Source organism: Ursus maritimus, unplaced genomic scaffold (genome assembly GCF_017311325.1).
Source record: "Ursus maritimus isolate PB19 unplaced genomic scaffold, ASM1731132v1 scaffold_23, whole genome shotgun sequence".
Lineage (NCBI taxonomy): Eukaryota > Metazoa > Chordata > Mammalia > Carnivora > Ursidae > Ursus > Ursus maritimus.
Window position 1 is genome coordinate 39,534,890 of NW_024424786.1, and position 19,728 is coordinate 39,554,617.

The 19,728-nt window shown below is 58.0% G+C and overlaps 1 protein-coding gene across 1 annotated transcript; it reads left to right on the plus strand.

Annotated features, from left to right (window-relative positions):
• The first annotated feature begins 3,762 nt into the window (after positions 1-3,762).
• Positions 3,763-19,513, plus strand: SLC22A11 (solute carrier family 22 member 11). The gene is made up of 10 exons (XM_008708976.2): positions 3,763-4,293; positions 5,696-5,799; positions 8,882-9,036; positions 9,137-9,305; positions 10,794-10,917; positions 11,671-11,786; positions 14,114-14,328; positions 15,403-15,511; positions 15,918-16,124; positions 17,818-19,513. The coding sequence occupies exons 1-10, from the start codon at positions 3,901-3,903 to the stop codon at positions 17,879-17,881; spliced, it is 1,656 nt and encodes a 551-aa protein (XP_008707198.1). The 5' UTR covers positions 3,763-3,900; the 3' UTR covers positions 17,882-19,513.
• The last annotated feature ends 215 nt before the right edge of the window (positions 19,514-19,728 follow it).

Below are 19,728 nucleotides of genomic sequence, written 5' to 3' on the forward strand. Positions count from 1 at the left end.
TTTTTAAGTTTTATTTATTTAAGTAATCTCTCCATCCAACGTGGGACTTGAACTCACAACCCTTGAGATCAAGAGTCACCCACTCTAACGATAGAACCAGCCAGGGGCCTTATGGTCTGTCTTTTTTTTTTTTTTAAGATTTTATTTATTTATTTGACAGAGAGAGACAGCCAGCGAGAGAGAGAACACAGGCAGGGGGAGTGGGAGAGGAAGAAGCAGGCTCCCAGTGGAGGAGCCTGATGCGGGGCTCGATCTCAGGACTCTGGGATCACGCCCTGAGCCGAAGGCAGACGCTTAACGACTGCGCCACCCAGGCGCCCCTATGGTCTTTTTTTTTTTTTTTAAGATTTTATTTTTATTTATTCGACAGAGATAGAGACAGCCAGCGAGAGAGGGAACACAAGCAGGGGGAGTGGGAGAGGAAGAAGCAGGCTCATAGCAGAGGAGCCTGATGTGGGGCTCGATCCCATCACGCCGGGATCACGCCCTGAGCCGAAGGCAGACGCTTAACCGCTGTGCCACCCAGGCGCCCCTGGTCTGTCTTTTTTAATCAAGAATGGTTGTTGGGGGGCACCTGGCTGGCTCCATCCCTGGAGCGTGCGACTCTTGATCTCAGGGTTGTGAGTTTTACCCCCACATTGGGTGGAGAGATTACTTAAAAAAATATAAAATCGTTTTTAAAAATTTTATTTATTTATTTGAGGCGAGGGGTAGAGGGAAAGGGAGAGGGAGTCTTAAGCAGACTCCATGCTGAGCGTGAGCCTGACATGGGGCTCGATCTCACGACCCTAAGATCATGACCCGAGCCAAAACCCAGAGTCAGATGCTTAACTGAGTGCACTACCCAGGTGTCCAATAAATAAAATCTTTTTTAGGGAAAACCATGAAAGAATTCCTTTATCACCGCGGAATGGCGAGGCCGTTTTAATAATGACACAAAATCCAAAAGTCAAATAAGAAAAGATTGAAAATTTGATGACAAAAAATTTTTTTACAAAAAAATCAGTAACGATAGCACCGTAACAAAGTCAAAAGACAGACCGGAAAAAATACTGGCAACTTTCACCACAAGCCAAGAGCCAACCTCCCTACTATCTAGGGGCTTATAGAAATTGGTACGGAAACCACAAACTGCAAGCAAAAAATTGATAAAGGACGTGAAGAAGCAGTTCACAGAAAAAGAAATGCAAATACATCTTAAATATATTAAAAATTGCTCAATCTCACTCATAAGAAATGCAAAAGTCAGACTAATTAATTTAATGAGACACTCTGGAGCTTGGCAGCTATAATCTGAGGCTGCCTGCATCCTTCCCCTGCGCCCCTGCCCCCTCCACCTGGGAACCCTTGGGCCACTGGGCACCTAGGCGAGGATGCATGAAGCACTGGGAATACTGCAGTCCCGGATATGACCAGCAGGTGGCGGCGCAGCTGCACCCAGCCCTGCCCCCAAGCAACCCCAGAAAAACAGAAACCCAAATTAAAAATTCCTTGGCCTGGGAGCAGACAGTCAGTTGGAGATTCCGGGAGCCTTCTGGCAAATCTGGGAGGTTTGACCTTCTGCTGTAAGCAAAGCCTAGGGGCGTCCATGACAAGAAAAGGGCAGGGGAGAAGAGAACATTTTTTTTCCGCATATGGAAGAAGGAAATCGAGACAAGAATTCTTTGGGCAGCTCCCTCTAGCAATTTTCCAAGTGAGGCGGGGTCCCAGGCACCAGAATCACCTGGGGGCATATTTTTAAATGCAAATTCTGGGGCCTCCCCTTGTGGCCGAGACCTGGGAAAGGGCATTTAAAATGCCAGCACTCCTGCGGTTTCTGCCCCATGCTCAGGTTTGAAACACCAACATGGCAACACCGGCTGGCATGGGCCAGAAATCAGGGGCCGGAAATAGGCCTCAAAGTCACCGTCCCCGGAGGCCAGGCATTCCCGGTGAAAATGCTATTTGCACAAACATGGCGTAAAGCCCCGTTCTTTCCACGTGAGATTTGGCCTTTGGGCTTCTGGGCTAGGGCTGTGCCCGATGGGCCCCTCGCTCATGGCCTCTTGCTCTAATTTGGGTTGATTCTTTCTCCACCTCTACTCGCTGTTTTAAAATTCATAAGGAGGGGCGCCTGGGTGGCTCAGTCAGTTAAGCGCCTGCCTTCAGCTCGAGTCACGATCTCTGGGTCCGGGATCTAGTGCCGTGTTGGGTGCCCCGCTGAGCAGGGAGTCTGCTTCTCCCTCTCTCATAAATACATAAATAAAATGTTAAAAAATAAAATTCACAATGCGTACGTGCCCAGAGAGGCAGAGTATGACGGCAGCCTTGGCTTTGACATCCAGGCCCAGAACCCCTGCCCCTCAGCCTCCTGGCTGGGGGCCATAGTGGCCGGATTCTCCAAGCCCTCTGGGAAGTTCGGGGTCCAGACGCCTACCCACACCTCACCCACACTTCTAGCACTCCTCAGACTTCACTCCGGAACTGACTCAGCCCATTCCTCTCCTAGGAGATGACTTCCGGCTCCCTGGCTGGCCCTAAGTCTGACCCCAATCCCGAATTCCAGCCTTTCGCTGGGCTTTGGTCCATGACAGATCAGAGACCATAGGGCAGCTGGCTGGGGGCCCTGGAGAGAGCTCAGGCTTTGGCATCTGGATCTAATCCCCACTCTGCTGTGTGACCTGGGGCAAGCTGCCTGCCTTCTCTGAGCCTCGGTTTCCTTGTCTGGAGGAATTAGCACCAAGTCTCTTGCGCAAGGGCCGCTATGAGGAGCGAGGGAGAGGATACGGACCGCATGGCCAGCACAGAGCCGAACACACAGCAAGCCCGCAGTGCCAGCAGCAGCTGCTGCAAAGAGGTTCAGCCTGGGGGGCGTGCTGGGGAGGGGGCTGCCTCCAGCTGGGCTGGACTTAGACCCTGGGTCAGGGAGGTACGACTTCACTCACTTTCCCAGTCTACACACCTGCTCAGCCCCAGGCCCAAGAGGGGCTTCGAATGGATGTCAGGAGATCACAGCCATGCTTTCCACCCTGGGGAAGCTTCCAGTCTAATAAAGGCAACCTGGAACCTGGAAATAGAAGCTTCCCAAAATAGTGAGTCTGCAAGCTGCTCTCCCGTGCTCCCTGGCGGGAGGTGCGGTAAGGAGGGAATGAGCACAGGCCCCGGGCCCTCCTGCCAGCTCCCTCCGTACCATTCCGGGAGCCCACCTGCTTCCCTGCAGCCTCGGGGCGGCGGGGGCCAGCTAGGGAGGGCCCCACCCGGTGCCCCCGCCTCTGTGCTGTCGCAAAATGGCCTGAAATCTTGGTCTAGCGTCCAACACGGTTGCAGCTCAGGCCAACAGTTTCCTGGTTTAAAGGGCCACACGCAGAAGGGTCTGCAAGTTCCGTTTAGGAATGTGAGCAGGCCCCCAGCAGAGAGCTGCCAAAGCCTCCCTCAGTAGCTGGACCCCACGTTCCTGCCCCGGAGCCCACGCCGAGATTGAACTTTAACCAAGGCCACGGCCGGGTGCGCTTCCCTCCACAGCTGGAGCTCAGTAACATCACAGCTTAGTGCGTCTTTTTTTTTTCACACCTGCTTGATCTTTTACTCTCGGTGCTGGAGAGCCAGGGCACCTCGGATGCCCCAGGCAGCCTAGACACGTGAGCTTTGTCCCTGATGTCCCCTCTCCCGAGGGGTGGGGCACCCAAGCGTCATTCCCAGAAACAGGGTAAGGAGGAGATTCTTGAAAGCCTCTGGGCCTCTCGGGACTGACTCGACCGGCCGGTTGCTAGCCCATGCTCCCAACTCAGCTGCAGCCTAGCGAGGCCAGAAGGTCCGATAGCCCAGGGTTCCGGCACTTGCTAGTGGATCCTGGCAGCAGCCAGACACTCGAGGGCTCCCCGACCTCCCGGATCGCCACCCCGGCCACCCACGGCTCTGCCCATGGCGTTCGCCGAGCTCCTGGAGCGAGCAGGGGGAGTGGGCCTCTTCCAGGCCCTGCAGGTCTTCACACTCCTCCTTCCCTCCATGCTGGTGCCCTCCCAGCTGCTGATGGAGAACTTCTCGGCTGCCATCCCGGGCCACCGCTGCTGGGTCCACATGCTGGACAATAGCTCTGAGGCCCCCGCAAACCTCACCTCCAAGGCCCTCCTGACCATCTCCATCCCCCCGGGCCCCAACCAGGAGCCCCACCAGTGTCGCCGCTTCCGCCAACCGCAGTGGCAGCTCCTGGACCCCAACGCCACGGCCACCAACTGGAGCGAGGCTGCCACGGAGCCGTGCGTGGATGGCTGGGTCTACGACCGCAGCACCTTCACCTCCACCATCGTGGCGGAGGTAAGCACCCCCCCAATGCCAAACCCACGGCTCTCTTGCCTGGCCTCCCAGGGATGCCCACCTGCCCATGTCTGGAAGGATCCTACCATGCCCCCAGTGCCACTGAATTAGCTGCTGGTCTCTCAATGCGTATTTACGCACTGCTTAGGAGGGTCCAGACCCTGATCTGAGGCTAGCGTTCCAGGGTGAGCAGGGAGCCTTTGAGGAGCTTATTACGTTCTACTGGCAGCTTCAGAATCGGTCAACATTTAACGCCGCACTCACAGGAGAGTGGCAGGCACTGTGCCGTGGTGGGCACTGTTCCGGAGGCTTCCCCTCCTGTCTCGCGCCAATCTCACGAGCGGGGTCTTATTGTCTACATCTGGTAAGGAACAAAACAGAAGCACAGTGAGGGAAGTAAGGTGCCCAGGACACACAGCTCACACACTCCAGCACCCAACTCCTCCCAGACGGTCAGGAGCCGGAAGCTGGGTCTCCATCACATCCTGTCCTGCCTCTACAAAGGAGAAAAGTAGGTCCTGTGAGCAGGGAGGAGAGGCAGGTGGGGAAGGCCTCTCTAGAGGTGAGACCTGGATTAGGAGACAAGGAATCAGTCACACGAAGGTGTGGAGAGAGCCCAGTGGGGACAGAAGTCCAAGTAGGAGCAGGTGTGGGGTGTTCAAGGAGCAGAAGGAGGCCCAATGTGTCTGGGCACAAAGGGTCAGGGGCCAGGCCACCATGCATGGAAGGTGGGTGAGGTGTACTTTCTTCAAGTGCAAAGAAAGTCACTGGAGGCTTTGCGTCAAGGAAGTGAGGGGTCTGCTTTGCATTTTCCAGCGATCGCTTTGCCCCATGGGGACAGGGGACTCCTGCTGCAGTGGCCCTGGCGAGAGAGGCAGAAACTGAGTGAAGCTGTCAGGTTTGGGTGGAGGGTTGCCTGGTGGAAGGTGTCTGGGCTGCGGCTGCCCAGACCCGGGCAGGAGGCACTCAGAAATTACGCTGGTACGTCCTCGGCACTCTCTGCTCATCCTGACGGCCCTGCGAGGGAAGCAGCTACAGGGGCCCCTTCTGGGCGAGAAAACAGGCTCAGCGGGTGCAGGAACCCCCGGGCTCACCCAGCCAGCCGTCCACAAGTTAGAACCCCAGCCTGTGGTTCAGCCCCCGCGCACTGCTGCCTGCCCCTGTCCACGCGGAGTGGCCGAGTCACGTGTGCGCCACGCGGCTAGCTGGGAGGACAGAGCGGAGGCCCCCGCGGCACACCCCTTCCACCTCTGTCGCCTGGCCCGAGGGCCCCCCCCCCCCAGAACCCAGGCTGACCAGGTGCTCCTGGCTGGGAACTCCCTACCTGAACCTCCCTCTGCCACCCAGGCCCTGCTATTCTGCGTCCCCTGAGCCCAGCTGCTGTGCGCTCCTTCTCTTCCAGTGGGACCTAGTGTGTGACTACCAGAGCCTGAAGCCCATGGTCCAGTCCATCTACATGGTCGGGGTCCTGCTGGGGTCCTTCTGCTGGGGCCTCCTCTCTGACCGGTGAGTATCTTCTCTCCCCCTCCGCTCCTCCTGGACAGAATGAGCATCATGGGGACAGAAGTACAGAAATGGCCCATGAAGGGGCGCCTGGGTGGCACAGCGGTTAAGCGTCTGCCTTCGGCTCAGGGCGTGATCCTGGCGTTGTGGGGTCGAGCCCCACATCAGGCTCCTCCGCTATGAGCCTGCTTCTTCCTCTCCCACTCCCCCTGCTTGTGTTCCCTCTCTCGCTGGCTGTCTCTATTTCTGTCAAATAAATAAATAAAATCTTTTATTAAAAAAAAAAAAAAAGAAATGGCCCATGAATGTCACGTTCCTTAAGAGACGGGGATCCCTTGGTCTAGATGCAAGTCCCAGGTCCCAGGTTCCCAGGGAGCAGTGACGGCCAACAACCTTCTCTTTCTTCTTCTTCAAGATTTTATTTATTTATGTATTTCAGAGAGAGAGCATGCGAGTGAGTGGGCGGGGGGGGGTTGGAGCAGAGGGAGAGGGAGAAGCAGGCTCCCCATTGAGCAGGGAGCCCAATATGGGACTCGATCCCAGGACCCTGGGATCATAACCCCAGCTGAAGGCAGCTGCTTAACCAACGGAGCCACCGAGGCGCCCCCACCCGCGTTCTTCCAACTCCAAGTACAAGGCGCGTTGTGAACTAGAAATCCTCTTCCCCCTCCTCTGACTCCTCCCCTTTTTGCTCCCTCATCCTCCTTGTGAGCTGGTGCCCCCAGGACCGATCCCCGCCCCTTCTCTTGGCCAGCTGCCCACCCCAATACTTCGGGCCTTCGGGCCCCACCACTGAGTGCCAGTAACGCCTACACCACACCCACTCGGCTGGTGAAGCCAGCTGCCTGCTTGGAGTTCCCACATGGAGGAGCATTGGCCTCACATTTACTGCGGCCAATGCCGGATCCCCCACCACCTGCCCAGACCCCCCCCCCACCTGCCCAGAACCCCCCCACCGCCTGCGCCAACCCCCCTCCCCCGCACCAGACTCCAACTGGGAAAACGGCCCCCTTGGCCCATGGCACACACCCAATCCTGGGAGCCAGCCCTGTTCTCCTACCCTCGCCCCCAGCTCCAGCCCCACGCCCCTCTCCTCCATACTGTCCCCTGGCCCAAGCCACCTGCCTCTCTTGCCCAGGCAGGCTCTGGCCTCCTCAAGGGTCTCTTGCCTCCATTCAGAGTGACTTTGCAAAAACCTATACGTGGATCTGGTTGATGCCAGCCTGAAGTCCTCCATCGCCACCGCATTGAGGACAGTTCCTGCCCCCCCATCCCTCCACCCCTGCTTGGCACTTGGCTTCTCCCCCACGGCCATGCCGGCCCCCCCGGAGCACCCACGGCATCCCGGCTACAGAGCCCGAGGGGCCGGTGGCCAGTGGCCGAGCCTCGCTCTGAAGGTTTTCCCCGTGGTCTCTTTGTGCCCAGCACACAGGCCTCAACCCCAGGCAGCCTCCTCCCACCACGTGCTGGGGGCGCCACCCGGGCCATGCCTTCTTTCCTTCCTCACTGCACCTACCCTGACAGTGCTCACTCACTCACGTGCTCGCTCATCCACCGTGTGCGTCCCCAAGACACGTGGCTCCAAGAAGGCAGGGGTGTCGTGTCCCCAGCATCCAGCACACAGCACGCACTCAGTCATTATTTTGTGAATGAACGAACGGCTCCCCGACTTTCTCCTGACCGTGCGGGCTCTGGGGTCTGACCCCTGGGTTCCCATCCCCGCTTCTCTTGCCCTAATTCCCTAGAAGGTGGGTGTGTTGCTTCTCTGTGCCTCCGTTTCTTCCTGTAAGTGGGGACCTGGCTCTATCCATGGGGTTATCGTGGGTTAATCACAGAAAGGGGGTCAATCACAGAGAGCTGGCACAGGGCGGCCTCCTTGTGCTCTGGTTCTGCTACCATCGTCCCCTGGGGGCCTTATTTAATCCTGAGCATGGTGGGGGGCCCGAGCAGTGGGGAAGGATGGGGTCCAGGTGGCACTTTCAGAGGACAGCTGCCGTGCGGCTCTGGCTCGTTCCCCAGGGGCCGTCCACACAGGGAGCCAGATTGCCGTCGATCTGCAGCCTGCCCAGTGAGCCTGGCGTCAGGGCCAGAGTCAGCATCCAGACCTCGCCCTGGGTCTGGGCCGCACGTCCTTGTTCCGGGCGCTGCGCAGACAGGCGGGCTGAGCTTTGCCCACATCTCTCCCATTGGACCGACGCACACTTTAGCTAAACGCAGGCCGTGACTCGGGCTAAGGCAGCCTCGGAGTGGTAGTGGCACGGTGGGTGTGCAGGTGAGGGCTGAGGGTCCGACACCGGTTGTCTCGTGGGAGCTCTGGTCCCCGTGCACAGACCGGCGGGGAGCCAGCCGGCTTGCCCAAGGCCACGTGCGCTCCCTTCCCGGCCGCACTGCCCCCTTGGTCGGCATCATGATTTTCACAGCTCTGCGAGGCTGTCATCATGCACACCCCCATCACACAGACGGGGGCGAGTCCTGTGCCCAAGGTCACCGAGGCAGGACAGAGCTGTGCTCAGACCCAGGCTTCTGATGCCAAAGCCTATCTTTGTTCAGTTTTTGCTTAAATTCCAGTTAGTTAACATGTATTGTAACATGAGTTCCAGGTGTGCAATACAGTGATTCAACCAAAACCCATTCTTTTTTTTTCTTTAAGATTTTATTTATTTATTTGAGAGAGAGAGAGAGAGAGAGAATGAGAGAGAGAGAGAACACAAGCCAGGGAGAGAGGCAGTGGGAAAGGGAGAGGAGAAGCAGCCTCCCCACTGAGCAGTGGGCTCGAAGTGGGACTCGATCCATGACCCGAGCTGAAGGCAGACGCTTGACCAACTGAGCCACCCAGGCGCCCCAGCCAAAGCCCTTTCTTGACCCTGAGGTGACGCTGGCCCTGAGATGAAGGCGTCTGCCGTTTTTGTAACAAGCACACTCGGAGCATGCTGCTAGGAGACCTGGGGTGCAGGCGGGGTCTGCACTGGGTGCCCCAGCAGGTGCCCCACCCTCTCGAACCCTCCTTTCCCTTGAAGCACCTGCCTCCAGGCCCAGGTCCCCAGGGCCCCTCTCCAGGCCCCCTCGGTGCTTGTCTCCAACACAGGTTCGGGCGGAAGCCGTCACTGAGCTGGTGCTGCCTGCAGGTGGCCTTGGCCAACACTGGCACCGCCTTTGCTTCCAATTTCCTCATCTACTGTGGCCTCCGGTTCCTGAGCGCTTTCGGAGTGGCCGGCATCATCATGACCCCGGTGACGCTCAGTGAGTCCTTCCTCTGGCTGGACCTGCCATGGTGGGGTGCGGGGGATGGAGCCCTAGGCCCCCCCTCGGCCCTTACCCGCCTGCCTGCATCGCCTTTCAGTGGTGGAGTGGACCACAACCCGCAGGAGGGCCGTCACCATCACAATGCTAGGATGCTCTTATAGCCTTGGCCAGATGATCCTGGGGGCCTTGGCCTTCACCATCCGGGACTGGCGAACCCTCCAGCTGGCCGTGTCGATGCCCTTCTTTGCCATCTTCCTGATATCCTGGTCGGTACAGTGTGGGGCCTTTGCCCTTGGGGAGGACGTCACTCACTAGGAGGGAGACTTGGAGGGCCAGGGTGCCCCTCACCCCCACCGCCCTGGCCAGCGTGGATCCCGAGACGCTGAGAGCCATGGAGGGCAACGATGCGTGCAGAGCCCCTGCCGAGGAGAGACATCTCGGGGGGTTCAGAGTTCCAGGGTGGGCATTTTAGCCAGAGGTCTGAGGCTCCTTCTGGCCCCTGGGCCTTCCCCTCCCCGGCACCAGCTGCCCCCCACCTGCCAGCCCCATTCCTTCATATCACTTGCCCGCCCGCCCGCGGGTCCCTGAGTCAGTGAGGACTGGCGTTGGATATGAAAAGATACCATTATCGCGATTTTTCGGGGTGCTGCAACACTCCCCGAGGTCTGGAAACACGTGCTTGGGTGAGGGACCAGGAAACAGACACAAATTCATGATCCTGTAAGTTCTCTCGTGTCTGTGAGCCGGGGTTGGGTAGACCTGAGCCCTGTAAGTCCACTGCGGGGTATAGAGAGTAGCAAGGACCCATTCATTCCTTCTCGAGTATTTACTGCCCCCTGCCAGACGCGGTTTTAGTTCATGGGGACATGTCACCATATAAAACAGATCAGAAGCTACTGACCACGCGAGTTTTATCGACAGCAACAGGATCAGTAAGCGAGGAGGAAGACATCCCGTAATCACAATTACCAGGCCCCTCCTAGTCCCCCTGGTTGGGTGCGTCCCAGGTGCTGTTGGTCATACCGGACGTGTATTCACTTCTTCTGACGAGGAAGATGGTATGATGACCACCATTTTCAGATGAGGGACTGAGGCCCAGAGAGGTTTAGTGACTTGTCCCCGGCCACACAGCCAGCCGCTAAGTGCCAGAGGCGGGATTTGAACCCAGGCAAGCTGGCTCTTTGAACCACTACGCCAGAGGGCTTCTGGACTCCAGACTTCTTAGCTTCTCTGCAAACAGGGCTAAGCCCCGCCAGGCTGGGAAAATGCCAGTCCTTTCACCCAGGAGATGCCTCTCCCTGCCATCTGCCCTGAGGCCGGGAAGAAGCAGGCTACTTTTATAAAACCACTCAGTTCTGGCTGGGGATGTGTGTGTGTGTGTGTGTGTGTGTGTGTGTGTGTGTGTGTGTTAAACTCAGCATGACGTGAGCTGTCACAGAAATGGGCTCAGCATCACCGTAGGCCCAGGCAGCCCGTGCACTGGCCGTGTGCGAGCCCCTGGCCGCCGGGAAGCCAGATGGGGTGGCATGGGGGAAAGAGGGCGGCCAGGCACTGGGACTCAGCTTTACTCTGGAGCTGTGGGGGCCTGCCAGTCTCCCAGCTGGCACCAGCAGCGCGGAGGGGAGAGCAGCTGCCGTCTCTCTCCCACTGCCGCTGGGGGAGCGGCTGCCCACATCCCCTTCCTGACCTGGCGAGGAGGGCCCAGGATGTGGGAAGAGCGCAGAGGCCCAGGCAAGCCTCTGCTTCCATAACAGGTGGCTGCCGGAGTCTGCCCGATGGCTGATTATTGTGGGCAAACCAGACCAAGCCCTTCAGGAGCTCAGAAAGGTGGCCAGGATCAACGGCCACAAGCAAGCCACAAAGTCACTGACCGTCGAGGTGAGATGCCCCTGTTTGTGACCCAGAATGTGAGACATGGCAGGGAGAGGACAGCCACGGATGTCTTCTCACCAACTTCACCGCTACTCACTCCAATAACAGCAGCGACAACCCCCCAGCTAGCTTGTCAGCAGCCTCCATCCACATGCATTACGTACTCACCTCACAGGGCTTCTCGGTGTGTTTGGGGGAACCTGCATGTGCTTCTCTGAAGGTGATTATTTCAAGGAAGTAGGTGTGGGAGGATGTGCAGTAAAAGCAAAGCACAGGTGGGAGGTGGGAGGACCAGGAAGGCTTCCAGGAGGAGGTGAGCCGATCAGGACTGAGCCGAGCACAGGGCAGGCGGGGCCCAGAGGGGCAGGAAGAGTCTGGAGATGGGCACTTGGGTGCAGTGGGGAGCCAGTGTGGCTGGAGTAGGAGGCTAACCGTGACACCAGCCATGAGGAGCAAGAAGGGGTCAGGCTTTGTGTAGGAACTGCCCAGAGCAGCCCGCAGCTCAGAGGGCCAGGGCTGGGACACAAGACTGGTCCTCGGCTCAGAGTAGGGGGGCCAGGTCTGCAGAAGGGAGCTCTGTCAGGGGGCCAGAGACAGATCTTTCTTTCTGTCTCCATCCCCGCCCCCACCCCAAGGCTCTCCAGCTTCCAGAAGCCAAGGCGGAGCTCCTCCCATCACTCTGCCCACCTGGACACCATTCCCTAGCATGGGGGCGAGGCGGGCCCGATGCCCCCCCCACTGTGCCCGTTCTCCCCGCAGGTGCTCCTGACCAGCATGGAGGAGGAGATGGCCGCCGCGAAGGCCCGCAGGTCGCTGCTGGACCTGTTTCTCGTGCCCAGGCTCCGCTGGAGAAGCTGTGGCATGTTCCTGGTGAGGTGCGTCGCCCCGCTTGTCCCTCCCAGAGCCAGGGCTGGGGCTGGGGCAGGCGGTGTCGGTGCAGCAGCCTGATGGGGTGGGATCGGTGGAGGCCTGCGGCCAGGGCCCAGGGCCTGGGGCGATGGAAGAATTCACCCAAGACAGAACAAAAGACCTAGAAGTTTATTGAATACACTGCGAGGGAGCAGCGGGCAGGAGAGCAGAGGAGACTGTCTGCCAGAAGGTGGTGGGGGGAGGGGGCTGTAGTTAAGGGGGAGGAGGAGGAGGTGGGGGGACATGTGGAGCATTCCTTTTTTGGTACCTGTGCCCAGGTGTAAGCGGCTGATTGGGCAGCGAGGGCTCCTGGCTGTTTTGAGGTGGGCCGCTGACGGGCCTGTTCGCAGTCAGCCTGGGGGTCGCAGTGGGCCCTTCTATCTTACTCGGCCCATCCACTGCTCGAGTTTGTTGCCTAAACGCGGCCTCTCCTGTGTCCGTGGTGGGGGCGGGGAACAGCTCCTGCAGGGCCTCAGGAAGCCCATTTCTGGCCCAGACAGGCAGATCTCCCAGGAGGCAGGAGTCCCAGCGACACCAGGGAGGGGCTGTGGGGGGTCCGGCGGGAAGCCAGCTGGAGGTCAGGGACAGGGGGCGCTGAAGGCCTGGCTGGAGGTAGAGCCTATGGGCTGGAGAGGGCCACTGGCCCACTTACCCCAAGTTCATTTACACCCCCCGCGGGGCAGGTAACTTGCCCAAGATGACAGAACTGGCCTTTGAAGCTTGTCTGAGCTGCCTCCTTGCCCACCAGGCCCCACCTTGAGCACGGACTCGCCGGCAGGCCCCGCTTTGGCGCCCACGGGCACCTGGGGTCGGCAGAAGGCCCTTAATAAAACAGATTCAGTTCCAGTGACTTGCAGGGAGCATACTGAGAAGTGAGGGTCAGGTTTGATGGAGACTTGATCTTGAAATAAAGCTGAAGATTAGGAAAACGTTTATTTTATGCTATATTTAACCACATATGGGTTCCAATGGCAAATATTTGCTACGTCTTAGAGAATGGATCAAATACTTTTTTCTTTTTTTTCCTGGCAAATGAGAAGGAGTGCCTGGTGCCAGGAATGTTGGGGAACTTTCCTTCAAAACCCTCAAGGCTGCCTCAGTGTCCCCAGGGGCTGCTCGGCCTCCTTTGTTGTTCAAATCACAGGCTGCTCGGCGCGGCTCACCTTGTGGGTGTCTCGGCTTCCACCGGTAACCCCTTTGGTACCAGCCCTACATCCTCCAGCATCAGCTGCTTGGAGCCAGAGCTGAGCCCCTCCCCCACGGGGCTTCCCCAGACTTCGGGGAAACACTGAGGACTGCAGCTTTAGTCTGCAGCGGGTGACAGCTGCGGCCCAAGGGGAGTGTCGGCGAAGCGGGGATGGGGACGGATTTGAAAAGCAGTAGGGAATAATTCCATAATTCCACTGCTGGGTCCAAACTTGATCTCCAGACTGCAGAAATCAGCCACTGTCAGTTCAGCTTCAGCTACCCAGAAGCCCGGGCGGTCTGTCCCATGTCCACTCCCTACCCCTCTGCCCCCCTCACCCTCCGGCCAGCAGACTTGGGGTGGAGGTCAGTAAGCAGGAAGTTCATTGGCCAGGCCTCTTGGGATCCCTTCCCGTGGCCCCGGATGGGGAGGCTAGGAGAGGGGAGCGGAGGGGAGAGCAAGGGAGCAGTCCCAGTGGCAGTCACAGCAAGGCCCCCTGCAAAACCACGGAGGGCTCAAGGAGCTGGGGTGGCCCTTCTGAGCTGTCCCTCTGCCCTCTGTCGTCCCTCCGCCCTGTGTCGTAGGATGCTTTCGCCGGCTGAGAGGCGGCACTCCCAGAAGCTGGGAAAATAAGAATTTCCTTCCTGAAAGAAGAACACAGGCCACCTCTTACTACTCAGAATCCTATCTTTCAAGATAAAGAAATGGGCATCCAGGAAGGGGCAGAGACTGGCCCAGGTTCAGGGCTAGTAGAGCTGGGGCCAGGTCATGGTTCTGGCCACGACTGGAAGCAAAGCCAGAGAGGGCTAGGGCCAGACCTGAGGCTCAGCTTGACGCACACAGCCCAGAGAGTTAAGTGTCCCCGCTGGCTGGTGGCTGGCTGGTGGCCGGGGAGCCTGAGAAGTGACGGCTAAAGCGGAATGAATGAAACCTGCCCTTTCTCTCCTGGGCCAGCCCCATTCTAGAGAGACGTGTCGGCGTCCGACAGACGGGCTCTTCGGGGTCCGGTAGTGACGTGCTCAGGACACCTGTGCCATCTGGGGACAGCCCGGGCATGTGCCCTCTCCTCTGTGGGGCAGGGATCCCATCTCTGGCTTTGCCCTGCAGCTTCTCCCAAATGGTCTCCTACTACGGGCTGGTCCTGGACTTGCAAAACCTGGGGAGCGACATCTTCCTCCTCCAGGTCCTCTTCGGAGCTGTGGACTTACTGGGCCGGGCCACCACCACTTTCTTGTTCAGCTTCTTGGGCCACCGCATGACCCTGGCCAGCTTCCAGACCATGGCTGGCCTCTCCATCCTGGCCAACGTACTGGTCCCACAAGGTGAGGCCTAGGCAGCATGGAGGGGTGGCCTGAGTGGGCTGAGCTGCTGACAGCCTGGGGCACTGGCTTCCCTGCCGCCCCCCCCCCGCCCCGCGCCTCCTGGGGTCCTTCCCCTCCCGTGCCCCCCACCCCAGCACCCCTGCAGCCCTGTGTGCAGGCTGTGTCCAAGCCTACACCTGCCACTTCAGCTCAGGCATCCAATCCCCTCACTGCCCCCCCCTTTCCCCTGAGGCGACTGAGTTTCAGAGAGGTGAAGCTGGGTGCCACAGGTCACTCAGTGAGCCAGGGACAGGGCCAGGGCTGGGACCAGACTTCAAGCCCGGGGCTGGTCCTGAGGTGGGAGGAGGGGCTGGGGAAGCTGCTAGATGCTTTAGGTTGCTTGAAGTAAGGCAGGAACACGAAGCCTGGGGCGCTGGGGTGGTTTTCTTCTCCCTTGTTAAAGAAGCAAGAGGCATTTGTGTGCAGATTGCTGGTGAGGGCCCTTGTCTTTCTGAATGAGGCTTTAATGCCCCCCAAACCCTCTCGAGTCTTCATTTATGGCTCAAGGCGGGGAGGCTGGTGGAGACCTGGGCTGAGAGCAAAGCCAGGAGGGAGGCAGAGGGCCGGCCTCGCAAACAAGCAGCTTGGAGAAAACTTGCAAAGACAAGGGTGACAGTTTCTGAGACTTCATTACAACCCGTGGGAGGGAAAGCTGGGGCGGGGCTTCCTAGCAGCGGAGGGCCACAAGAAGGACCTGTCATGACCCCCTCCTTCACGGGAGGAAGCACAGCCCAGCCCCAAAGAGCCTTGGCACGCTTACACCGTAGGGAGCAGGCCCTGAGAGCCACCCTCAGCTGCCCAGCTCGCCCGTCCCAGACCTGGCTGGGTTCTGGCCCTGCCCGCCTGGCCCTGCCCGCCTGCCCCTGCAGGCCACCGACCGTGATGTCATGCTGCACCCGTATCCCCGTCAGCCCTGGGCAGCCTGGCACCGAGTCAGCACCATGGGGCACCCAGGGGCCGTCAAGGAAGCCCTGCGCTCCGGGCTGCCTGGGGACCCCTTGGGCAGACCCCATGTCACCCTCTTCCTCTGTCCAGATTTGCCGACCCTGCGTCTGGTCTTCGCCGTGCTGGGAAAGGGGTGCTTTGGCATAAGCTTAACCTCTATCTCTGTCTACAAGCCCGAACTCTACCCAACTGCACTGCGGTAGGCTGGGCTGCACGCTGCACCCGGGAGGGGCGGCCAGACCCAGGGCGCACGAGAAAGGGATGTCCCTGGGAAAGCCAGTGGGGAGGGCAGGGAGGGGCTGGGCATCCAGGAACACGCAGCAGACCAGGGAGAATGGGGTGTGTCCTAGAGAGTCCATGAAGGACCCTGGATTGGATGTTCTCAGGAAGCAGAGGCCCCCTGTGGGTGGGAAAATCTGGGTGGGCTCCATGGAGGAGGTAGTGTTAGGAGAGACTTCGAGGAGTGCCGCTCCTTCAACACAGCTTCCCCTCCCCTGGCACATCCTGGCCCAGCCAAATGCCTCCCCCACCCACCCACCCAGGAAAGTCCCCTTCTTGAAAGTGGCAGCGATGACAAGGGTCTGGGCCCTCCCCTCCACCCACAGGATGACAGCAGATGGTTTCCTGCAGTCGGCAGGTCGTCTGGGGGCTGTGACAGGCCCCCTAATCAGGATGACTCGCCAGGCCGCACCCCTGCTGGCCCCCATCTCCTACGGTGTTATCCCCATGGCTTCCAGCCTCATCCTCCTGCTCTTCCTCCCAGAGACCCAGGGACTCCCACTTCCTGACACCATCCAGGACCTGGAGAACCAGTGAGTGATCCCTCACCACCCTGGGAGTAGGGCTGGGCTTCCGGGAGGAAGCTGGGCAGGGCTGCAGATGTGGGGGCAGCCTCCCCACAGCCCCGGGACAGGAGAGCCCGAGGGTGAGGGAGATGTGCCAGACGAAGAGGCCGGAGCTTGCTGGGCTTGTCATCGAGATGACACCAGCAGCTTGGGGTGCCGAGAGCTGACCGCATTCCCAGTGCCTCGGGATAGCGACCCGGCGGGCATCAGGGCTTGCGTCGGAAACCACGTAATCATTGCAACAGCACTGCCAAGAAGAGCCTATTTCCTTCGCTGTTTACCAGAGGCTCAGAGAGATAAAGGGATGATTCGAGGTCTCCCAGGTAGAAAGCGATCATCCCCTAGGCAGGGAAATGCAAAGGCTGTGAGCCTGGTTCTGCAGCCAGACTGCCTGGGACCGAAGCCCTACTCCCCGGACACGCACTGACCTCTCTGACCAAACTCACCCAAGAGGATGGAGCCAGCTCTGACCGCCCTAGTCCCTCCTTCCCCAAGGGATCCCAGGCCCAGACAGATCAACAGCACAGTTCTGGAACACAGCATGCTCCCCTCACGCCATCCTTTGAGAGAACAGAAATGAGGGAACGTTCCTCAAGTTTATTGGTTTTTTAAAAATTTTTTAAATTTTTATTTATTTATTTAATTTTTTAAAGATTTTATTTATTTATTTGACAGAGAGAGACAGCCAGCGAGAGAGGGAACACAAGCAGGGGGAGTGGGAGAGGAAGAAGCAGGCTCCTAGTGGAGGAGCCTGATGTGGGGCTCGATCCCAGAACTCCGGGATCACGCCCTGAGCCAAAGGCAGACGCCTAACGACTGCGCCACCCAGGCGCCCCTCTCAAGTTTATTTTATGGTCCCAATCACCACGATGCTTCTGCTTCCTTATTTGTAAAATGAGCGTTAAAACAAAACAAAACAAAACCCTGTCGAGCTCCAAGAACCGTTTTCGAGTTGAAGTTGTTATATGAAAGCACTGAGAACAGTGCCTGGCCCACAGCACAGGCCCCAGGAGTGTGGCTGCTGTGTCCTGGGTAAGAGTGGTCCTGGGGCAGCAATAGGCTGAGCAAGGACCAAGGTCACGCTAATGGACGGGGGCACCTGGGTGGCTCAGTCAGTCAAACGTCCCACTCTTGACTTTGGCTCCAGTTATGATCTCAGGGTCCTGGGATAAAGCCCTGCATCGGGCGCCACGCCCAGCGGGCAGTCTGCTTATCCCTCTCCCTCTGCTCCTCCTCACTCTCTCTCTCTCTCAAATAAAAATAAATAAATAAAATCTTTAAAAGGATAGTAATACTAACAGCTGGTGCTCAGAGGGCCCTTCCTGCCTCAATAGTGCATCTTATTTAATCCAAACAGCAACCCCACAGAGTGCTATTACGTTCAATTTCACTGCCAAGGAAATGAAGACACAGAGAGGTCATGTAACTTGCCTAAGGACACTCAGCTAAGAAGCAGGGAAGCTGGGAGTTAACTTACTCTTTCACTTTTTTGAGCATCTACTGTGTTTCAGGCACCGTCTTATCCTTTGGGGACACAGCGGAAAATCAAACCCTACCCTCGTGGAGTTTACATGCTCCTAAGACTTGACCCCCAGTTCCGCCCTCCGAGCCCTTCAGCCGTCTCACCACAAACCATCACCCTGTCTTTTGATTATTCTAGGAAATCGGCGGCAGCCAAGGGCAAGCGGCGAGAGGTGGTCGTTACAGAGAGTACCTGGTTCTAGCAGTTCCGCCTGCGTGGAGCCCCTCTGGCTGGAGATCCCGACAAGCAATTGCCTCCTCTCCAGCGGAGGGAGGAGGCAATCTGGAGAACCCTGAGGGTCTGGCGTGGCCGGCGCCGGGCGGCTGGGCTGAGGGGCAGCACTGAGGCTGAAGGTTGCTTTCCCACTCACTTCTGTTCCCCCCACCTCAGCCCTGCAGAGCCTGGTCCGTTGACAAGATGGGTTCCGTGCCCTCCCCGCCGGGCTCCCATCTTCACCCCTTCACTCAAAACTCCTGACTTGCTTCACTGAACCGGAAGCTGCGGGTTTCTCACCTCCGAGCTACCAGAGTGGATCCTAGGACAAAAAGGGAAGGATCTGGACAGACCTGAGTCCCAACCCCTCCCCCACCATTTGCAGAGTCCTCATCTGTAAAATGGAAATAATCGCGGAACCTACCTCCCGGGGAGGGGGGAGGGGGCGGCAGGGTTAACAGATCTTAGCACAGACCAGAGTCCAGCAAACAGAAGCTGCTGACGGAGCTGCCAGTTACAGTGTTCAGCTTGCGCTCTGCCCAAGGCTCCAACGGAGGAGGCCTGAAATGGGGGGCTGAAATCCAGCCCAGGCTGCACGGGCACAGAGGGGAGTTGTGCTCATCGCCTCCTATTTACCCGTTGGGGAGGGAGAGCTTCCCGCCCGTGGTTATGCAGCAGTCCATTACTTACAGGTACTCACAGCCCAGGGTGCACCACGAACCCTGCAGGACACGTGGGGCTGCACGCGGGAACCGCGGGAACCACCGGGGGCTGTGGGAGCGGGCTTTGTAGCTCCAAGAGGGCAGAGTGACCCCCGGTTCCTGAGGGAGGATGTGATTGGTGTGTCAGAGGAATCCCACCCATTGACGGGGAACTGAAGCCCCCTGCTCAGGAATAGCAGGGATGGCCCCTGGTTGCTTGACAAGTGTTGTTTGCTACGGGGCCCGATCCACAAGAGCAGGTGGGGCAGGACTTGCAGTTTAGCCATTCGAGACCCTCCTGCTTTTCCTACATGTCAAGGCAGCATATCATATTGGGCCTTAATTTGAGGCCTTCCATCACAGGGGCACCTTTGGTTGTTTGTCTGTCTCAAGGGGTCACCTTTGCCTAATTCACACAAAGACCCTCCCTGTGCTGGCAGCAGCCCACGCTGCTAAAACTGTGGGCTCATTGAGGCGGACCACCTACTTCAGAGGTAAGAAAACCAAAGCTCAGAGAGGTGGAGTGACATGCTGGAGTCACATGGCAGAGCCCTGGTCAGGCCGCTGGCTCTTTCCAGCACACCAGGCTCCTCACCCTCACCTCCAGCCCTCCAGGCCTGACATCGGCAGCCCTGTCACAGAGTTACTTCCACACCCTTCCCTGGAGAGCCAGACCCTTTAGACAACTGCCCACTCTCCTTGGATGACTCGGAAGCCTCAAGCTGCTGGTTTCCCCATCCCAGGTATCCCCATTTCCCTCTGTCAAATCCGATGCACACCAGGCCTATCAAACACAATTCAAATCAAATCCCCTATCTGCTTAAAACTCTCTGGAAGCTCATGGTAAAGACCATGCTTCCCCCACCAACAAGCTTCCATGGGTCTCTAGCCTTGCTTCACATGTAATAAATGTTTATAAATTCAAACATATAAAGTATGTTCTTGAATCCTCATAGAGAGATATTAGAAATCAGTAGCAGAGAGATCGCTAGAAAACTCCTTCACACTAAACAACACACTTCTAAATAACCCCTGGGCCAAAGAAGCCATCACAAAGGAAATTAGAAAATATTTTGAATTGAATGAAAATTTTTAAAAATGACATATCAAAATTTGTGGGATGAAGCTAGAGAAG

Excerpts from the sequence above, each read along its gene's own strand:
- SLC22A11 (XM_008708976.2), top strand. The coding sequence starts at position 3,901 with ATGGCGTTCGCCGAGCTCCTGGAGCGAGCAGGGGGAGTGGGCCTCTTC. Across the intron at positions 9,037-9,136 it reads CATGACCCCGGTGACGCTCA|TGGTGGAGTGGACCACAACC; the intron begins GTGAGTCCTTCC and ends ATCGCCTTTCAG. Across the intron at positions 10,918-11,670 it reads CAAAGTCACTGACCGTCGAG|GTGCTCCTGACCAGCATGGA; the intron begins GTGAGATGCCCC and ends TTCTCCCCGCAG.